At 40.1% G+C, this 21,383-nt stretch overlaps 1 protein-coding gene across 4 annotated transcripts in view; it reads left to right on the forward strand.

Moving 5' to 3' along the window:
- MEIS1 (Meis homeobox 1) overlaps positions 1-21,383 on the forward strand; it is a 153,036-nt gene that overhangs the window by 109,473 nt on the left and 22,180 nt on the right. For all 4 annotated transcript variants that reach the window (XM_053380460.1, XM_053380461.1, XM_053380462.1 and 1 more), the window contains exon 9: positions 7,695-7,771. In XM_053380460.1, the coding sequence (XP_053236435.1) occupies positions 7,695-7,771 (77 nt within the window). The remainder of the gene's footprint in view (positions 1-7,694; positions 7,772-21,383) is intronic.

A 21,383-nucleotide genomic window follows, 5' to 3' on the forward strand; every position in this document is an offset into this window, starting at 1 on the left:
CTTACTGATTATAGTAAAGTGTTGGGGCGGGAGGCGGATTAGACCAAATAACCACACTGTTTAAAAATGCCTTCATGTCAAGATAGCAATTCCTTAAGTAATAGTATTAAACTGCAAAAATAATGCATAGTAGAAAATTACACTTTTCTGTCACTCTGATTTCTTTATTAGTGTTAAAATTACTGCTGTAATTCAGAATGCTCTGGTGGATGGCATAAGGGCTTTATGTTGCAGAACAGAAATGAAAGCATTGAGCGCAAATAGTAGTTGCCCCCTACTACTTCAGTGGCACTGAGCAGGAAGGGAGAGAAGGTTTTGCTATCCCTGTTCCTTAAGTCTCTCATAGGCTACCTTGGAGAACCGGAACACCCGCCTTATCTGCATATTGTTGGGAAATTACGTTAATGTAGTTTTTATTTGGGCAATCACTGAGTGGCTTGAAATATAGTCATACAGCTGCAACTGAGGCCAAATGCAAAATATTTTTTTTTTCTTATTCATGATTAAAAGATTAGGAGCATTCAGGGGGCTAATGCTTCGCTCTCTTATTCCTTCCTCCCCCATGCAAATTTTCCATCCCCTTTCCATAGTACAGCATAGTACAGGCAACTCCCTATTTGCACAGGGGTTACATTCAGAAGCACCTCACATTTAAATGAAATGGTGTATATTTCAAACACCATTGGAAAAGCTTGCAAACACCCTCTACACCTCAGGAAGCCCTTGGAAACCCCTTAAAAAACCCCAGCAGGATTCCCAGACACCAAACTCCACTGAACTTCACAACAATCACTCGCTCCCTCCAAACCCCCATGCTCAAATTCCAACTCTCCATAGGCCTCAATGGTCAGTGTAAGGCTTGTGGGATTTCCAGGTGCTGCTTTTGGACCTTTTTTTGCCCTTTCAGGGCTCTTTTAGGACTGTTTTTGCCATGTGTAAATTGGTTGTTGCCTGTATAGCTAACATGGAAAAGGGAAGGAAGGGGGAAATTTGCATGGGAGGAGGGAGGGATTACCTCTGTTTTTCAAATTCTGGTTAAATGTTGGCCATTGTTATGTTATGTTATGATGTTATGTTATGTTTTATGTTTGTTTGTTTAAAGGCTGAATGAATATTTATTTACAGTATTTATAGGACACTATATAACAGAGATATTGGGATGGCTTACAACTATAATGAAAACTCTGGGGTGCCACCACTAAAAAGTCTTTCTCTTCCATAGCAATCTATTGCACCTCATTTGTTGGGGGCACTTGGGGAAAGGGTATCTGAATTTGTCCCTAAGATTCAAATTGAAGTTGGTATCTTTAATATTGCTTTCCAACATACATTAATATAACCAGACTGTAATTATCTCAATTCTCCCTGGATCCTTTTTCTAAAAAAAATGTGTTAAATTAACCATTTTGCAATCCTCAGGTATGGAGGGTGACCTTAGGGACAAGTTACATATTTTTGTTAAAATTTCAGCAATTTTACATTTCAGTTATTTAAGAACTCTTTGAGGGATCCAGTAATTTTTTCCAGTTTTAAATTTGTCAATAATGCCTTGAACCTCATCTTCTGTCATCACTATTTGCTTCAGTTCCTCATACTTTTCCTAAGAAAGTTAGTTCAGGCAGAGGGATCTTTCCTACATCCTTCACTGTGAAGACGGATGTGAAGAATTCATTTAGCTTCTCTCTGCAGTCCTGTAGCCTTTGACTCCCTTGTCACCCAAAGATTTGGTATCAGTTGTGGGGCAGGTAAATACATGGCTGCAAAGCAACAGTTGGGAGTATTATAGTTCCTTGGCAGGTGGCAGTTTGTGTTAAACTCCTTTTAAAAAATTCACCAAATGCAAGACCCGCTAGGATTGGTTCCACTCAAGAGCTCACCCCCAGTCTTTCCTTTGAAGTTTGGTCACCTGACATCATGGGGACATCAGGGGGACAATCTCCCAAGAATCCCTCAAATTCCATTAGTCTCTGAAGGCAGACCATAGTACAGACACAAACTGCATTAATGTTGAACAGGGAAGGGACATCAGGAATCTGACATCAGGAATCACAAGACAGAGAAACCAGCAGGAGAACACTTCAATCTCCCAGGACATTCTATACAAGATATCAAAGTAGCTTTCATATTACAAAAGAATTTCAGAAATAGACTGGAAAGAGAAGTTGCTGAATTGCAACTTATTACCAAACTTAAAACCATGGAGAGACCTGGTCTGAATAGAGACATTGGATTCTTATCTCATTATACATCATAAAGCTATTTTTAGCCATCTCACCCCTTGCTTTTTCCTCTAAGACCAATTGCAGTTGTTAACAGTCGTCAACAGGTTTACCACACCTATCAGCCAATCACCCATTCCCACCACCCTTCTGAGTAATACCCCTCCCCACCCTCTCACTATATATAAGGGTCTGGTGACTTCTGTTTCAGTGTATCTGAAGAAGTGTGCATGCACACGAAAGCTCATACCAATAACAAACTTAGTTGGTCTCTAAGGTGCTACTGGAAGGAATTTTTTTATTTTGTTTTGACTACGGCAGATCAACACGGCTACCTACCTGTAAAGGGAAGGGACAGTGAATTCATCCAGGAAAGAGAAGATGCTCTCGATATGTTAGCCATGGTTAAGATAATTGGAAAACTTAATAGCAGTCAGTAGAATATTCAAGTAGAATATTGAGGTGAGCTGTGTTGGCTTTCTTTTCTGGAAAATCCTCTTTTTGAATCTTGCCTCTGCCATGACCTCACTAAGTGTATTGGAGGCTAGTAGTTATCAGTTTTATTTCCCCTTCTGCAATAAAGGGGATAATAATGCCTACAATCAGCAAAATCAGCTTTTATTCTTCAAAAAGGGCCATTTGAATACAGTTAACAGTTGTTTGTACATTATGTGTAGTATGACCTGAGAACGTCTTTAGTATTCTTTTAGTCTTCTTGAATGTAGCAATTGAATATGATGCATTCTAAAACTCGTTAATGGTACCAAGCAATCCACACATGGGATTTATCTTTATAAGGTTGAAGAATATGTTTGTTGTTTGTTGAATTTATTGTTTGGTATAGTAGCAGCAGCATATTGCTGCTAACTACAGCCCTTATAAACATTCAAGAGCTTTGTAAAACAATAGATCTTGTGTCAAAATCCTAGCGAGGCTGGTTGGTCTGAATTTGCTCATATGCCTACCTGCAATCTGAGCCTCTTCCCTTCCCCCTTTGACCCTAGCTATGAAAGGTAAGCTGCATTCCTCCAATATAAATGTGTGCTGGGTTGATTCTAGGAAGGGAGCATAAGCCTCACCATACATAATCACTGTTTTATGGCTTTCACTCATTTGGAGGTGTTAATGCAGATCAAATGGAAAACACTCCAGAAAGAATAGCTCAGGCTACTGCTCTGCCCTATATGTGGTCCTAATCGTTAATTCTTATTGTAAGATCTAAAGGTAATTTTGTTTGCTCTCCTAATGTGTTACAGCTTTCCCAGAGGCTTGAACATATCCTTTCTCAAATTCCCATCTTGATCAATTGTGTGCAAATAATTAAGCTTTTAAGAGATAATGGTATGAGGCTAATGTACACAACAAAAGTAAAGATCTCAAGTCACTGTTTATCGAGCAGTGGCCCAATCTCTTTTCATATCCCCAAGTGATCTTGGTGATAAGTATGCTTCTTAGCCGAAATCAGTGCTTATGTTAATTATTGACTGGTTTTCAAGTTGTTGTTTTTTTGTTCTTTAAAAAAATGTATGAGATGCTGCTGTGGAAAGATAGTGGTTATTGCTAAAAAGATTAAAAGAGAATTGTCAGCAATTGTGGAAAATGAATTTCCTATTTTATTATTTTATTAAAATGACAGTTATCAGGTTCTTACTCTTTCCTCTGTTGCAATGCTCTGTCTGCTATTGCCTGTAGCATGTGCCTTACTAGCCTCATGGGTGGAAATATAAGAAGGTTTTGAATGTTTTTACAGCAGCCTAGCCTGTGGCAAGTTGATTCTTCGCCATGGTGCTTGATGTTGTTTGTTTGTTTGTTTGTTTCTTACTCTTAGTTTATAAGGAATCATTCATGCTATCTGCAAAAAGCTTATAATGGAGATTCATAATTTTTCAGGTATTTGAAACATACTGTAATTCTTTTCAACTCAACCTCATTGTGAACTTTTCTGGGAGAGATTATCTACATGAAGTCATGGCTTTCATGTGATTATAGCAATTATAGGTTTTTCATGAAACTGAACATTTTTTTGCTACACTAAGCCAATAACCAGAGGGGGTGGGGGTGAAGAATCAGATGACCATAAATATACCATAGTTTAACATATTTTTTTCAGATGCTTCTGGTAATTGGTGTTTTTTATTTTTATTTTTACAGTAGCTGTATTATTCTAATGGCTAATTTTATCTGTTCTTGTCTATTTGTTAAAAGTCCAGAACAATTGAAAATTGCTTATTGGCGACAGACTTCTCAATCCCCATAGCTCGAGGCTGTGCTAAAAATTCTTGCTCCTGCATAGAATTAGGCACAGCTTGCTTGGTTACGTAAAGTCAGATCACATGCAAGGTATAAAGCAAAATAAGAAAGAGAAATAGTGTTCATTGTTACATCGAGGTAATAAAGAGTTAAACCTAAGTAAACAAAATGGTAAACAAACTGAACAGCAAGCATTGGAAAACAACATTAGAGGTTACTTAGGGTAATTTGTTGTGAAAAACAATTCTGAGAGCTACTGTATCCCTACATAAAATATCAGAAAAGGCACAGTGTCTAGGAACACAGGAACCCACAATATACCCAGTCAGCTCAGTACTTCCTACACTGGCTGGCAGTGGGTTTCTAGGCTTTAGGCAGGAAGCCCTCCCAGTCTTAGCTAGGGAATACTGATTATTGAATCTGGGACCTTTTGCATGCACGGCAAATGTTCTGCAACTGACCTATGGCCCTTCCCTGACTAGAATGATAGTACAGTGTGTAACATCACAATCTGGCAAGGCTACAACCTAGCAACTCATATCGAAGCATTACATTGATGTAGCTGGAGGGATTATTCCTGCTGTGCTAGAAGCAGAGTCCATTACCTGCCATATTATGCTAAGTGTTTTACAGAACAGAAGTAGGTAGAGACAACGGATCCTGATAGAAGAGAGTCTGAGAACCAACTCACAAGAATACAGTCTTAGGCATTTCTCAGTCAACTATGTTGGAACTCCCCAGATAAGTTGTTAGAAAGCCATTGTAACTGACAGACAGGGTAGATTGAGGATCTCAACCCTCATAGTGCATAGTAAATACCACCAGATCTACCTTGTTGTGCACCTAATATGTAGGTCTTTACAATCATAGGTACAATTAGGACAAAGGCCCCTCACTATTTGGATGGCCAGAATTAAAATGTTGCATAGGTTCATTTTATAAATTGATCTGCCAAAAAGTAAGGTGGATATAGCACAAGACCACTTGTTTGTAACTAACCACTTGTTTGTAATTGTAGAGTCAGAACAGGCACAAACACAGTGAAAAGTGCCAAAATGTCCACATTCTTTCATTCTTTCTGTAAAATATAAAAGCAAACATTTCTCAGCATGTTTACTTGATGTTGAAAGTGTTAGTTAAGTTACAATGGTACTTGAAATTGAGGGTTATATAAAAAATCACTTGCAAATAACTTTCTAATTTTGTTAAACGCTAAAGTCTACTTTAAGAGCACCTCCACAGTCTGGTTTATTCTTATGAGTTGACTCCACATCGATTCTCTCACATTGCAACATTATCTTTACTAGGCTTTGGATTTGTCTTGGAAGTAAATTCCAAAGCAGAAGTTGTTCAGGATTTTGTGGGCCCTTGGGCAAGAGGCTATCTGGGGGCTCTCCTAGCTTCATTTTGTTCATGGATGCTTGGAAAAGAAGAAGCCCTTGAGAAAGTATAATACGCTTTCTCTTCCCAGTGTGTAACCAATGCAGGTTAGGGAAAGGGGCTTCCAGGGCAATGAATCTGATTTAATATATATTTATGGAAACTATACTTGCATGTGTTGAACCAAAGGCTGGCTAATGGGTAACACTTCACATGTGTGCAATAACAGGGAAGGTGTTAGTGGGGCTCTATAGTGGCTCGTACAGCAGTCCTTAGGCCCCAGCAAATGCTTTTTTACTCAGTTCACTGCTGATGCCTGCCATGTGGCTGCACAGGGGTATCGTTGCCACTTGCTTCACATTGTCGTTTTCACTTTCCCAACCTCACTTCATGCAAACTGTTCCCAGGTATGTGACCCCAGGATGATGTGGAGAAATGTATTATGTGTGATATGAAGCAGAAGTACATGGACACACACTGCACTGATTATCACAGCCATGGCAACACCAAAAAATTACTTGGGATAGTAATATGGAACAAATAATACGGAGCAGTAATGGAACAAATAATATTTGAAATGTTTATGGGACCCACAATATTGGTTTATTTTGGGGGAAATACATGAAGAAAGCTCCCAATCATTATCTAATTTTATTTTGAAAGTCTTGCGAATTATGTGAATTAAGATTACAGCGAATAGCATTCTAAATTACAGTGAGCTGAATTCCTGTTTTTAATGAAGTGGGCCAGAATAGATTAGTCAGTATTGATTCTGAGAGCCTCCTGGTGTTTATACTGGTGTTTATACTGAAAGTCCAGAAATATTTTAATACAGTGGATCCCAACTCAATGCATCACTTCAAAATTGATAAGGGTCTTGCTAGACCATTTAAAGAATTTTTTGCCTGTTGTTGTAATGCACTCTGCTAGATGCTGTATAGTTTTAATTGCATTTCTATGTATGTGTGTGTGTGTGTGTGTGTGTGTGTGTGTGTGTATCATTTTATGCATTGCTATTTCAGTTACATATAAGAAATGAAAGCAGCAATAAAATATATAAAATAAATATGTATACTTATTGTGAAGGATATGCCATCTCCCATTGTCAACTACAAACCCACAGACACAATGTGGAACCACTGGTGGTCCATGAACCCCTGTTTAGGAGCCCCAGTTTGATCAAAGGATTAATAGCCCCATGCATAAATATGGCATAAAGCTATGCAGAAGTAAAATAATGTGATGAGATTGCTTTCTAAACTGAAAGCTGAAATCCTCACAGCAGAAGTTGAATTTCTGAGCTGATGATTGCACATGTTCTTGACTACAATTGAGCTTAACACTTTAAGTGCATAAAACACAAGTATTTTGATCAAAAGTTGGTAGCTGGGTTGGTTCATTAGAACAAAATTCATAAGCAAAGTTAATGTTCGCCAGTAAGATGCAGGCCTCATATTGGTATAAAATCAAAGTATGGACTGTTGCATATATTTTTAACAAGTATTGTGCAAAATACAGAAAATGATAACGTATGTAATTCTGTCAAACAAGAGTTGGAACTTTGTGCTACTGTTGCAACTACCCTCCCTCAGTGTCAAAAGTACTTGCTTGTATCCTAAGCAGCTCTTTCTACACTTCACTAATCATTATAATTGGCTTGTCTTTTACTGCCATTAATTATATGATGTAGTAGCCCATTAATAATTATGAGAGTGACACACCTCAGCATTTTTGTCTTTAATTATAGATACTGCACTTTTACGATTCAACTAAGATAGCTGGTAAAATTATCGTTTAATGTATGTATATATAATATTTATGTACATATACTTTGGTATCTTACAGCATCCTTACCCTTCAGAAGAACAGAAAAAGCAGTTGGCACAAGACACGGGGCTCACAATACTTCAAGTGAACAATTGGTAAGTAATTGTGCTTTAATGTTTGCACACAATCAGTATTCCAGCCTCTGGCATCCTGCAGCTAATGGTTTGCACTGAGATGATGCAGTAGCCTACATTTCTTTGCTAGTTTATGGGTACAAAACCAGCATCGCCTCAGTGATGTTTTCAGCTAGGGGAACTAGTTATTTTACTCCTTCAGGGTTCTTCTACTCCTTCAGGATTACAGATATTTGCTTTCTCATAACTTGGGAAATAGTTAGATTTCAATGCATAACTATTTGTGTGGCGCCTGCTGCCTGGCTAGAATGGATCTATTTTAGGTCACCTTTCGAGCAGTCAATTTCTCTATTGCTAGGAAATTACAAATAAATTAACCATTATTATAGTTCTTCTATAGTCATCGGTTTATTCTGGCTTGATTTGTATTAAAGTGTGTTCACGGCTCTTGCGACACAGCATACAAGCTCTTTAAATCCCATTAAAGTCAATGTAGTTTAAGCAAACTGAGCATGGGACCACACCCATGATCTGAGAAAGCTGGTTCTAAAATTGCTTTACAGGGAACAACCTGAAACAAATCTGCCCCAAATCTTGCTTTGGGAGAAAGAAAGAAAAAAGTCTCCTTAAAAATATTAAGCTTTTGCTGTTTCTGATTACATGGGTCCTAAGTTAGCAAAAAGATCACCATTTAAAAAAAAATGATTTAATGTATTGCCATATGTTTTGCACAGAAATGCAGGTTTCACACTGTATACCAGAACAAGGCTTATATCTGAAGCATACTGAAATCTAATGCGGTGTAAAATTAAGTGTATCTAATTAATTGTCCTAATATTTTTTGATTAGTGTTTACGATGTGGAAACCTTACCCTCTTTGAAGTAATATCCAGAAAATGTCCACAGCAAGCTCAAAGCCTGGTGGGGTAGGGGAGAGGAGAAATGGGAGAGGGCCAGTTTCTAGACAAAAGTATTTTATATTATTCAGTAAGTGTCAGAGATTAATATTGCTGAAGCTTTAATTACATGGCCTAATCCATTTTAGTGAATAAATTTGGTTTTGATGCCTTACTGCACCTGCATTAACCAACCTTTCTCTGTCAGAGTGTGACTAGGGACCAATGGGAGACGTTTCAGATATATTAAACCCCATTACAGAAAATGTAATTTCTGTCAATATAATCCCATGTATTCTTCAATTTAGTACTTTGGAGATAACAAGCTACTTACAATATATTTGCCTTCAGAGGATTAATTCACAAAGTGCACTATCTGTGAGACACAGGCAGACTCCCATAATATAGCTTGTAAGGGTTATCAATTTCTGTGACCTTACAACAGTCATGGGAGATCCATTTGTTGTAGCCTTTTAAATGTGTTGAGTAATGAAAAACACAGAATGCTTTGTATATTGAATTGCACGTCCTGATATATTTTTATAATACCATGTTTAAATATTCTCAAATAATTAGAATATATATATATGTATTAATCACTAATAGGGACATCAGAATATGAAAGCACACTTGATGCAGATTTACTAATGTATATTGCCTCTGTGCATTTGTCCTTCAATCTTGTATGCAATTTAGCAAATAAGATAAACTGGGGGGGGGTGTATACTTCTGATATTATGAGAAAAGTATTTGGTTTGCTTGCCTGTGGGCCTCAAAATTGGACCCAATCCAGATGAGGTGAAGCTACATTTATCTCCCCTTTATTTTAAATCAAGAACTAATCGCATACTAAAATCTATTTCACTGAGCTCAGTGGAGGTTAGTTAACTTTGGTTGAATCATGACCATAGTAGGAACATGTGGCTACAATATGAATGACACAAGGATATTTAAGCTATGCTGCTGAAAGTCTAAAGCAGGGATGGCCAGCTTGTGGCCCTCTCCAGATGTTGCTGGACTACAAGTCCCGTTGTCCCTGGCCTCAGTCGGACAGCACTCTCTCCAACTTGCAATTCTCAACAACTGGTTCAGAGGCTTACTGCCTTTGTCAGTGAAGTTAAAGCATGCCCATTGTGGCTAGTAGCCTTGTCTTCCATATAAGTATTCTTATCTTCCATGAATTAGTCAAATCCTCTTCTAAAGCTATTCAAGATGGTGGCCAACCACCTGTGTGTGGGGGAATTCCATAGACTATGAGCTGTGTAAAAAAGTACTTTCTTTAATCTGTCCTGAATCTTCCAATATATGGCTTCATTGGGTTCCCAAGTTCTAGTATTATGTGAGAGGAAGGCAAGTGTTTTACTTCCCACTTTTTAAATAATAATAATAATAATAATAATAATAATAATAATAATAATAATAATATCTTTATTGTCATTACCCCCTCTTGGGGACAACGAAATTACTTGACTGCTCCATAAAAACACTAATTAAAACAATACAGTATAGTACAGCAAGGAAGATTAGATGACTTTCAAAGTCCAGGCTTCCCATTCAGGGCCGAGATCGCTCTGGAGAAGAAGCTGTTCTTAAGACGGCTCGTTCTTGTCTTCATCGTCCTGTATCTCCGTCCCGACAGCAGGAGCTCGAAGAGACAGTGACCAGGATGTGATGGATCTTTTACTATGTCCAGTGCCTTCCTATGGCACCTTGTGGCATAAATCTGCTCTAAGGTGGAGAGTGGGCAGCCAACAATGCTCTCTGCTGCCTTAACAACTCCACATCCTGCATAATTTTATATACCTCTTTCATTTTTCCTCCCTTGCCTTTTCTCTAAAAGAAAAAGCACCAACCCAACTGCAGTAACCTTCCCACTTAGGAGAGTTGATTCAGCCCCTCAGTCATTTTGATTGCCATTTTCTGAGACTTTCCCTGTTCTATGATACAGTTTTTGAGGTGAGGTGACCAGAATTGTACACAATATTCAAAGATTTGCTTAATGGCATTGTGATAGTCACAGCTGCGTTTTCAACCCCTTTCCTGATGATCTCTAACCTGGAATTTGATAGCTATTGTACACTAGGTCAACACCTTCATTGATCTATCCACTACAGTACCAAGTCTCATTGCTTATTGGTCACTGTCAGTTGACCCCATGAGCATATATGTGAAATTTAGGTAAAGGTAAAGGAACCCCTGACAATTAAGTCCAGTCACGAACGACTCTAGGGTTGCTGCACTCACCTCGCTTTACAGGACAAGGGAGCCGCCGTTTGTCCACTTCCGCAGACAATTTTTCCGGGTCATGTGGCCAGCATGACTAAGCCGCTTCTGGCGAAACCAGAGCAGCGCACGGAAACGCCGTTTACCTTCCCGCCAGAGCTGTATCTATTTATCTACTTGCACTTTGACGTGCTTTCGAACTGCTAGGTTGGCAGGAGCTGGAACCGAGCAACGGGAGCTCACCCCATCGCAGGGATTCAAACCGCCGACCTTTTGATTGGCAAGCCCAAGCGGCACAGTGGTTTAACCTACATCGCCATTTTAAAAACTCAATGTACATCATTTTGAACTTGCTTATATTGAATTGCATTTGCCATTTCCTTTCCCGTTCACTCAGTCTGGAGAGATCCTTTTGCAGCTCCTCACAATCTATTTTTGTTTTAACCACCCTGAATAAATTTATATCATCAGTAGATGTGGCTATCTCACCGCACACCCCTAGTTCTAGATTATTTATGATCAAGTTAAAGGGTATAGATCACAATACCAACTGTTGGGGGACTCCACTTTCCACATTCATCCCTTGGGAGAACCCACCATTTATTCCTCCTCTCTGCTTCCTGTTACTTAACCAGTTCCTGATCTACAAAAGGGCCTCTTTTCTAAATGCATGACTACTAAGCATCTTTGGGAGTCTTTGGTAAGGTAGTTTGTCAAAAGCTTTTTGAAACCTCAAGTACATAATGTCATCTGGATCACCTCTATATGCTTCTTTACACACTTAAAGAACTTACCCTTGCAGAGGCCATCCTAGTTCTGCTTTTATATTGCTCAGTGAGACACTAGTTTTCCTGGAACAGATGCTAAGCCAGGGGTCAGGAAGGTTTATCTTGCCTGGGCCGGATCGGTCCCGCGGAGATCCCGCCATGGGCCGGATCGCCCGTGTGTCTGTGATTTTCAACATCTGCGTAGATGTGATTTTCGGTGTCACGGAAGTGAGTCCCCGCACTGCGCTGCGCTGGTTTAGCACAGGGCGCGAGCAGGTAGCTCATTTGGGGGGCGGCTCGTGGGCTGGTCACTCTACCTCCACAGGCTGCTTCCGGCCCACAGGCCTTAGGTTGCAGACCCCTGTGCTAAGCTAACCAGCCTAAAATTTCCAGGATCCCCTGTGATCCCTTTTTAAAAAATGGTGTTACATTGACCAGTTTCCAGTTTTCAGGTTGGTTAGCTTAGGGGCAATTTAGATATTTTTGTTAGAAGATCAGCAATTTCACATGCTCTCCATTCCAGACCCAGTGATTTGTCATTTTTTATTTTGTCAGTAAGGCCTAACACTTGTTCTCACTTCACCACTATTTGCCTCAGTTCCTCAGACTCCTTCCCTGTGAAAGTTGGTGCAGGCAGGATCTGTCCTATATCTTCCACTGTAAAAACAGATGCCAGTGATTCATTCAACTTCTCTGTAATTTGTTTATGCTCCTCCTTTGATTATCTTGTTATCCAAAGCACCAACTGCCTCTCTAGCCAGTCTTCTTTTACTGATATTTAAGGAAGTGTTTGTTGCTGGCTTTTATATTTTTAACAAATCCTTCTTTTGCATGTCTTATTGTCTGCCTGCACGTCTATAGCCAAAGTTTGTGTTCCTTTTTGTTCGCCTCATTTGGATAAGATGTCAATCCTTGGCTACAATTGCTTCTTGGACTCTGCTTGTTAGCCATTGCAGACCTCCTAGACTGGCCTAGAAGTATATATTCTCCATGTGTTTGTTTATATCAGCTTTTATTAGAAGTCACATTCTGAGAACCTTGCAAGGTGGAGCCTGTGAATGATTCTAGCCTGTGAGAATAGATTTTAAACATAGATAATATTTTATCGACAATTATGAATGGTGGGTATGACTAACATGTAATATCCTGGGGGGAACAGATGCGGTTTAGGATAGCTTCCTAAAATGTAATTTGTGCATTTTAATGACACAGGATGTTTCTGAACAGGGATGGGCCTGCTGGCAGCAAAATGCTGTCAGTGTGACACATCTAGCCCCTGAAATTATTTTGGCTAGCTCCTGAGAGCCTGTGGATTCTGTGCTGTGGTTCTGGACAACACACTGCAGTTTCCTTATTGGGGGATCCACTTGTCTTTCTGCAACAACATCAACCTTCCCAAGGCCAGTCCCTCCCTCTCAGTCACTCTCAGGCTCTTAAAATGGGGGAGGGAAAATCAGTCTTCTGCAGTCTACAAACAGTCCCTGAGCACCTTTAGTTCCTGCCCCCTGACTTGAGATGTTAAGTATCACTTCTGTAAAACAAAAATATACGTGGATTATTTGTGTGTGTCTGTATTTGTATACACATATACATTTAGGTGTCTTTACTTGCAAGTTGTCCCAGGTTTGACTTTTTTGTATGGTGGTTTAGGCAATCCAATCTCTCTCAGCTTTAGCCTCATCTGCAAATGAGGATAATGATATTGACATACTTTGCAGGTTGTTGTAAGGATTACAAGATAATGTATGTGTTTAAACCATTGTGTAAATTTTATTATCATTGAGCATTTTACTTTGGCATTGTTTCAGGTATGTATTTATAGTGTGTGTGTGTGTGTGTGTGTGTGTGTGTGTGTGTGTGTGTGAGAGAGAGAGAGAGAGAGAGAGAGAGAGAGAGAGAGAGAGAGAGCGCACATAGGATGAAAACAGGACGAGAAATATCCCATGGAATTGCAATTGGGTTGTACTGCTTATTGTCCCACCACAGTGGTTCAAAACAAGAGAATTAATTAAGCATGTGCTTAAAGCCTGAGTGTATCAGGGGTGACATTTTGCTGTTTTGATTCCACTGTTCAAAATAACAAAAACAAAATCAAAAACATAGTAGGCTTCCATATGATAGCTTCAGAAATAGCTGGCATGATATGAGGAATGAAGGAACAAGTGAACCAAAATTTCACTTGAGGAAGAGATAACTGCTATTGGTCATTTATGTATAACACTGCTATATGTGACGTGAAATGCCTAACAAATCCCTGAAGATGACCTTGTTGTTTTATTAATAGAGGACTAAGTTTGAGACATTGGGATGCCCAAGATCCCTCACAAGTGGGATTTGAACTTTACCTGCTGCTAGTCTAGGAGCATGAAATGTGTAGCTCCTGTGGCCAAATCTATGTCCACCTGCTCTGAACACATGGTTCATAGCACAGGGGTGAAACAGGCGTCAAGAGAGAACTGTGGTCAGGCTACATTGAGCCGATGCAACTCTACCTCACTGAGGTATCAACTGAGCCCTAGGATTGGGACAGAGCAAAGCCCAGAGGCTCTGTTAAACATGCCAGATCTTCTCTTCTATCTGGAAACTTTTGTGATGGTTCCCCTGCACAGCTGGGGACAACTTAGGCGCTTGCTGTCTGGATCTTAGCCATGCCTCGGTGCTGCTAAGGCTCAGCAGTAGTCTGCACTGGTGCAGAGGGGGAAAGGACATGTCAGGTCAGCAGCACACAGTGCACTAGGTTTGTGGATCGCTCCTGAGGTTTCTATCCATCAGATGATGCTGGGCTGCTTTGACTGCTCCTAAGTGTGATTGAAATAACTGGACACAGTGAAAAGTCTTATATGTAAGATTAGGGACTGGGGAAATAATAGGCATACAGATAGCTATTCTAGTTACAGATAGGTAGCCGTGTTGGTCTGCCATAGTCAAAACAAAAATTTTTTTTCCTTCCAGTAGCACCTTAAAGACCAAATAAGTTAGTTCTTGGTATGAGCTTTCGTGTGCATGCACACAAATGAGTGTATCTGAAGAAGTGTGCATGCACACGAAAGCTCATACCAAGAACTAACTTAGTTGGTCTTTAAGGTGCTACTGGAAGGGGGAAAAAATTTTGTTTTGAAGATAGCTATTCTGTAAGTTTATTTTTCCCCCTTAAACTTGTTTGCTTCTAGGGGAGAGCTAACCTATCATTTATGGTTTGCTTTCTCTTTATTCAATTGGTTCATAAGTCGTTCAGCCACAACTCTAAGGAAATGTCTTCTTTTTTTAGATCTTTCAAAACTTGTTAACACACATTTTTGTATTAATGATGAGTCATTGTAAATCATCGTTGCAGAGATTAAATGAAATGCTGAAGGGCAGCCTGGGTGTAGATCAGTCATGAATTATTGGCAGCAACACAACATGTGGGAATATGTGAAATGTGTATGAAAAACCCAAACTCATGTCTTGGTAGCATGATACTGGAAATAAACTAGGAATACCAGATTTTATGGTGCTTCTGCAAAAAAGAGAGTTTTTCATAATGCTTCTTGAAAATGTTTACATGATTTCTTGTATCATATTTCGGATGTTTCTAAGTTTAATATTGCTTACGTACTTAAATTTTCTGAGAACATCCTCATTGTTTTATTCAGTGGACATGAGAATTTGCATTGGTTTTACTCAAGATTGCCTAAACCAAGACCATCCTGATCATTTTAAAAAGCAGCATACTTTCATTTAAGATTATAAGAAGCATACTATAATTTAAGATTATAGCTAGAGATTAGAAAATCGCCTTTCCATGTACAAAAAGATAAAACCTCTAAGCAGTAAAACCTGAAAATAATATCATGAAATCAATAGAAGCATACAATACGAAACCTTGGTGGTTTTGAGCCAGAAAGCATTTGCCCCTGGAATTTGAGCTTCTTCTGAAACTTATGTTAGTGGGCACTAACTAACATAGAAATGGGACACTCATAGGCCTAGCATAGATAGCCTTTGATTCTTTATCAATAATCCAAATGGATACAGTGGTACCCTGCAAGACAAATGCCTCGCAAGACGAAAAACTCGCTAGACGAAAGAGTTTTCCATTTTTTGAGGTGCTTCGCAAGACGAATTTCCCTATGGGCTTGCTTCGCAAGACGAAACGTCTTGCGAGTTCTTACGAGTTTGTTTCCTTTTTCTTAAAGCCGCTAAGCCGCTAATAGCCGTGCTTCGCAAGACGAAAAAACCGCAAGACAAAGAGACTCGCGGAACGGATTAATTTCGTCTTGCGAGGCACCACTGTATTTCATATATTTGGTATTAAATCCATCAAGACCACGCTGATGACAATTTAGTTCCCCACGAACCTTTTACATCCTAACTAATATCTCATTTGCTCATAACCTGCTTTTATTCTTAACAATCTGCTTTCTGCATGCTGGCACAGTGGCTTGGTCCATAGGAGCCAGCTGATAGGGGCTGAGGGGTCTTTGTCACCCCCAATAAAATATTTGAGGGGAGCACCACCCCCAACCCAAGTTGATGGGCATTGCCGTTCAAATGGTGTGCATGCACTGCATCATGTGGGATTATGTGGGATGGGGCCTACCTGCCTCCTCCTCATTTTATTCAAGTTGGCAACCTTGGCTTGTTCCCAGGATCTAAGGAACCTGCCCTGGGGAACCTTGTCGCAAAAAACAACAACCTGTGGAGGACTTTTAATGTGGAAGATGTGCCACACCAGTGGTCAGCCTGTTGTCTTGCACATCTTGTCCATTTTCTCAGATAATTCTAGCCACTGCAAAAAGCAGGTGCCATGGATTCCTTCAGCCTGGATTTTGTCACAACACTTGAGTTGGCTATAATTATCATGTAGCTCAGGGGTAGTCAACCTTTTTATACCTACCGCCCACTAATGCATCTTTCTTGATGGTAAAATTCCCTTACTGCCCACCAGTGCTCGATGGAAGGAGGATTCAGCTTGTGCCGTAGAACCCCCTACCGCCTGCCTAGAATCCTGAAATGCCCACAAGTGGGCAGTAGGGACCAGGTTGACAATCCCTGATGTAACTTGACTTCAGTGTGCCAGAGGTGAACTGCATCCAGAGAAATCTGGCATTGTGCACCTTTTCATTTTACTTTGCTAAATTTAAGCCTGATCTTCAATTCTTCCAAGGCTGGCTGAAGCTGTGGTACTTCTGCAACTGTTCTTCCTAATGCAAGGGAGGGAGATCTTTTTCAACCAGTGAGACACATTCCCTTGTGAGAAACCTTCCAGGGGCCACATTCCACTGGTGGGTGGAGTATATGCAAAAGTTGGTAGAACAATGCGCATGACTCTTAAATTTGTAAAGTAGGTTACATTCCACCTGTGTGAAAGTCAGATTTCTGTACACACACAGACACTTTCAAGCAAGCAAGAGGAATCAAGGACACATCCAGCCAAGCAAAAGCACTCAGTGAGGGTGTGGCTTGAGGAGAGTGTAGGCTGGAAAGATTTCCAAGGGCCAAATAGAGGCCTGCATTTGGCCCCTGGGTCTGAGGTTTCCTGCTGTTACCATGGAAAAGTACTGAAAGGAGATTGCAGTCACTATGCACAGCCACGACCTGAGGGCTAAATGACAATTCAGGTTAAATTTTTAGTACCAGGCAGGTTGGTTAAATATGCATCTGACTTTCTTAGATCACTCTGCTGTTGCTTATGTTACAGTTAAGCGGACATGCTGAGTTGTGAATCTGTGTGATAACATGAATACTTTTATGAGCAATCAAAGTTACAATAAACACAAGTACTTGGCTATAAATGTTAAAACCTTCCCAAATTATACTCTCCGACTTGAGCAATCTAAAATCAATCAGGGATCGTCATGTTTCAAGGGTTGGTCTGCTTTTTTCCCATGCTCAGGCATGATTTAATAATGCCCTTACAGATGTTGTTTAAACATTTAGCTATGGGTTGTTCTCCCAATATAGTAAAAAAAGACAGGGGGAAGAACAGGGGGTGGGGAAGCAAGAAAGGCAGATGGAGAAAATAATGCATGATAATATAAAAGGCAGTATAATGCCACATAATATTTGCTCTGCGAAACAAAATCCAAAACTAAAAAGCTACCATGCAAGCGGGTAGCTTTTCAAAAATATATCACTTTATCTCATTTATCTAGGTATCTGCTTATCTACCAGTTGGTACCTGTTTGGATTGGACTTGACTTGATTTGATGTATGTGGTGCTGTTTTTTAAAAAACTCTGTGTGTGCGTGCGTGTGTGCACATACAGTTGTTTTACCTGTTTTATGTATGTAACTGTTTAATATATGTTTGTATTACATTGTAAAGCACTTCAGGATGCCTCATAGGAAGCGATTCATAAATGAAATAAAAAAAATTGTATGAAGGTTGTTCACAGGCTCCTTGAAAGTAAATCATTGTGGTATTTTAAAGTATCTGGCATGATGCAACCCAAATTCAGACCCTTATTTGATTCATTGAGAGAATTAATCACATGCCTGAAATTAGTAAGGTTTACAAAAACCTAAATTTTGGCTGGATTGTGCCCATTCAAAATATGTGTGTAAAATCAGGTCCTCTAAATGCACATGGTACAGTGGCTGCAAACAGATTTCCATATTTATGTATTCAGTAAGTCTTAGCTAATTTTTATGCCTCCTACCTTAACTGTCATGCTCATTTTGCATCTGTGGTCTGTTTCTCTGTTCTTGACTAGAAGCAGGCAGAAGAACTTGGTAGCTAAAAACTGTGGGGTAAATGCCAAAAGAAATCATTGAAACCAGTCAAAAGTATTTTGCTAGAATTATTATTTAAATAGTCCCAGAGAGCTAACGGCAAGCTGGGCAAATAGTTTGAAGGATGAAGCGTTAGTCTGAAAGCCAATATGTATTGCGATATAAGTTGTGAAAGCTGTTTTGTGCTTAACTGTTTCCCCCCATAGCTATTGTTCCTTAGTAGGAAAAAGCATGCATGCTGTTGCTCTGTAAGGAAAAGTGAACACCCACTAGTCCATTTAGTCATGTGCATAATAAGTGTTTAGAAACTATCACTCCATTCTACATTCTGCATACACAAGAACAGTCCTTTTCTGCAGTGGCTCCCCATTTGTGGAACGCCCTCCACAAGAAGCCTTACCTGGCCTTTATTATACACCTTTAGGAACTAGGTGGAAAGGTTCTTCAACCAGGTATTTGGCTGAAGGAAGATTTATTGACAGCTATTTTGTGGTGGTGCCCACAACAGTTTCTCAGATTTCCAAATGTGCCCTTGGACCAAAAAAGGATGGAGACCCCTGGTATACATAGATTAAACCCAAGATTAAAACTGAGAAGACAGTAAATTAATAAGACTTCTAACTGCCACTGCATATTTAATATGTCTGTTTATAGGTTACGCATATGACCCTACCCAAACCAAGCAATTTAGAGCAGTAAGTTGCTATTAATTTGGTTTCTGATCTAGAACAAAAAAGATAGCTTAGCTTAGTAGTGAAGCAGTTGATTTGACAGACACTCTCTAGCAAAATGTGATGTAAAATATAAAGATATATATAAAAACTAGATTTACAGACTGAAAACTAACACTTTTATGGCCTCAACACAGAGGATAATATATGAAGCTCTTCTATAAATATATATAAATATAAATATAAATATGTTAAGCTTTCTCGTACATCTAATGCTCATTGTATGGCAAATGAAAACTCTGTCTATCCCCCAGTGTTCTAAAACCAGGCAGAGGGCCTTCTCAGTGGTGGCGCCCACCCTGTGGAATGCCCTCCCACCAGATGTCAAGGAAATAAACAACTTTCTGACTTTTAGAAGACATCTGAAGGCAGCCCTGTTTAGGGAAGTTTTTAATTATTGAAGTTTTATTCTGTTTAATATTCTGTTGGAAGCCACCCAGAGTGGCTGGGGAAACCCAGCCAGATGGGTGGGGTATTAATAATAATAATAATAATAATAATAATAATAATAATAATAATAATTTAAAAATTGTGACCTTAATTCCCAGATGATTGTTTTAAAATCTAACAGGTTGACGGAAGCCAAAACTTTGTTGAACTAAAGCTGTAGTTAATTTCTGTTACTGGCTGTATTTCTAAGCCAGGAAGTAGCTTTAAGCAGTTAGTTCTAAGAAATAATTCACTGTGACTCCTCTTTTTTTAAAAAAATCAGGGGGTAGTGCCAGGGAGAATGCAAAACTCTGTAGTGTTGCTAGGAAAATATAAACTACAGACGAGGATACTGGTTCATTAGTACTTGAAGGCTCTTTGAGGCTGCAGTCCCATGAAACTTACCTAGGATTAAATCCCACTGAACATAGTGGGATTTAATTCTGGATAGGCATAGGATTGAACTGTGAGTTGAACATCAATGTGCACCTTTATTCTTGGGCACAAGACAAGAGTAAGGTTTATTCCTGACAGTGGAATTTGCTGCCAAGGAGTGTGGTGGAGTCTCCTTCTTTGGAGGTCTTTAAGCAGAGGCTTGACAACCATATGTCAGGAGTGCTCTGATGGTGTTTCCTGCTTGGCAGGGGGTTGGACTCCATGGCCCTTGTGGTCTCTTCCAACTCTATGATTCTATGATTCTATGCAGTAGCGGAGCACCGGGGGGGGTGGAGAGCAGGAGGGGCGGGGCTAGTGCGTGTCCCAGGGGCAGGGCGCATTGCCCACAGGGGCATGGCGTGCATTCTGGGGCATGGCATGCCGCCTGTGGGGGCGAGGCGTCCAGCATGGGTGGGGGGCAGCCGCAATGGTACCCCACTGGGATCGTGCTGCCGGGGGCAGTGCGCTCCCCCCACACTCCTCTTCCTCCGCCAGTGGGTTTATGATCTCGGCTCCTGTGCTTTGCCCCTGTCTATAGAATGAAAACCTGTGTTAGGCCAACATTTAGCTACTGGATCCTTTCTGAATTCTTTAATTCCGTTACTGATGTACTTTATAAAAATGGGGCTCATGCTTCATTTATTGTTGTGGTTTTGACCATAAGGTAAAGGTAAAGGTACCCCTGCCCGTACGGGCCAGTCTTGCCAGACTCTAGGGTTGTGTGCTCATCTCACTCTATAGGCCGGGAGCCAGCGCTGTCCGCAGACACTTCCGGGTCACGTGGCCAGCGTGACAAGCTGCATCTGGCGAGCCAGCGCAGCACACGGAACGCCGTTTACCTTCCCGCTGGTAAGCGGTCCCTATTTATCTACTTGCACCCGGGGGTGCTTTCGAACTGCTAGGTTGGCAGGCGCTGGGAACGAACGACGGGAGCGCACCCCGCCGCGGGGATTTGAACCGCCGACCATGCGATCGGCAAGTCCTAGGCGCTGAGGTTTTACCCACAGCGCCACCCGCGTCCCTTTTGACCATAATGGTCATAGCAATTGCAGGAATACACACACACACTATTGAGGAACAGCTTAGACCAAAATACATATTTATAATGAAATAGGTACTTTATAAGTAATTTGCATTTTTTAAACATGGCAGGGACAGAGGTGCCACAGTCCTATAAACTGCATTTTAAAGTTGTAAATAATAAAGGGTTTGAGGATTCATGACATAGTTACTGTTGAGGTTTTTCCGTTTTGTATTAGCAATAGGTAGCTAATTATTTTAACATATAAACCAAATACAGTTAGATGTACAAATCTGTTCTTACAGAAACACATTTATAGGGAAGGAGACATTACCTTCCTCCTATCAGTAATCACATCTGCAGAATATACACATATATGCCAGCTGTGAGATACAGTATGTAAAAGCTTGTACAT

This window comes from Podarcis raffonei, chromosome 3 (genome assembly GCF_027172205.1).
Source record: "Podarcis raffonei isolate rPodRaf1 chromosome 3, rPodRaf1.pri, whole genome shotgun sequence".
Classification (NCBI taxonomy): Eukaryota; Metazoa; Chordata; class Lepidosauria; order Squamata; family Lacertidae; genus Podarcis; species Podarcis raffonei.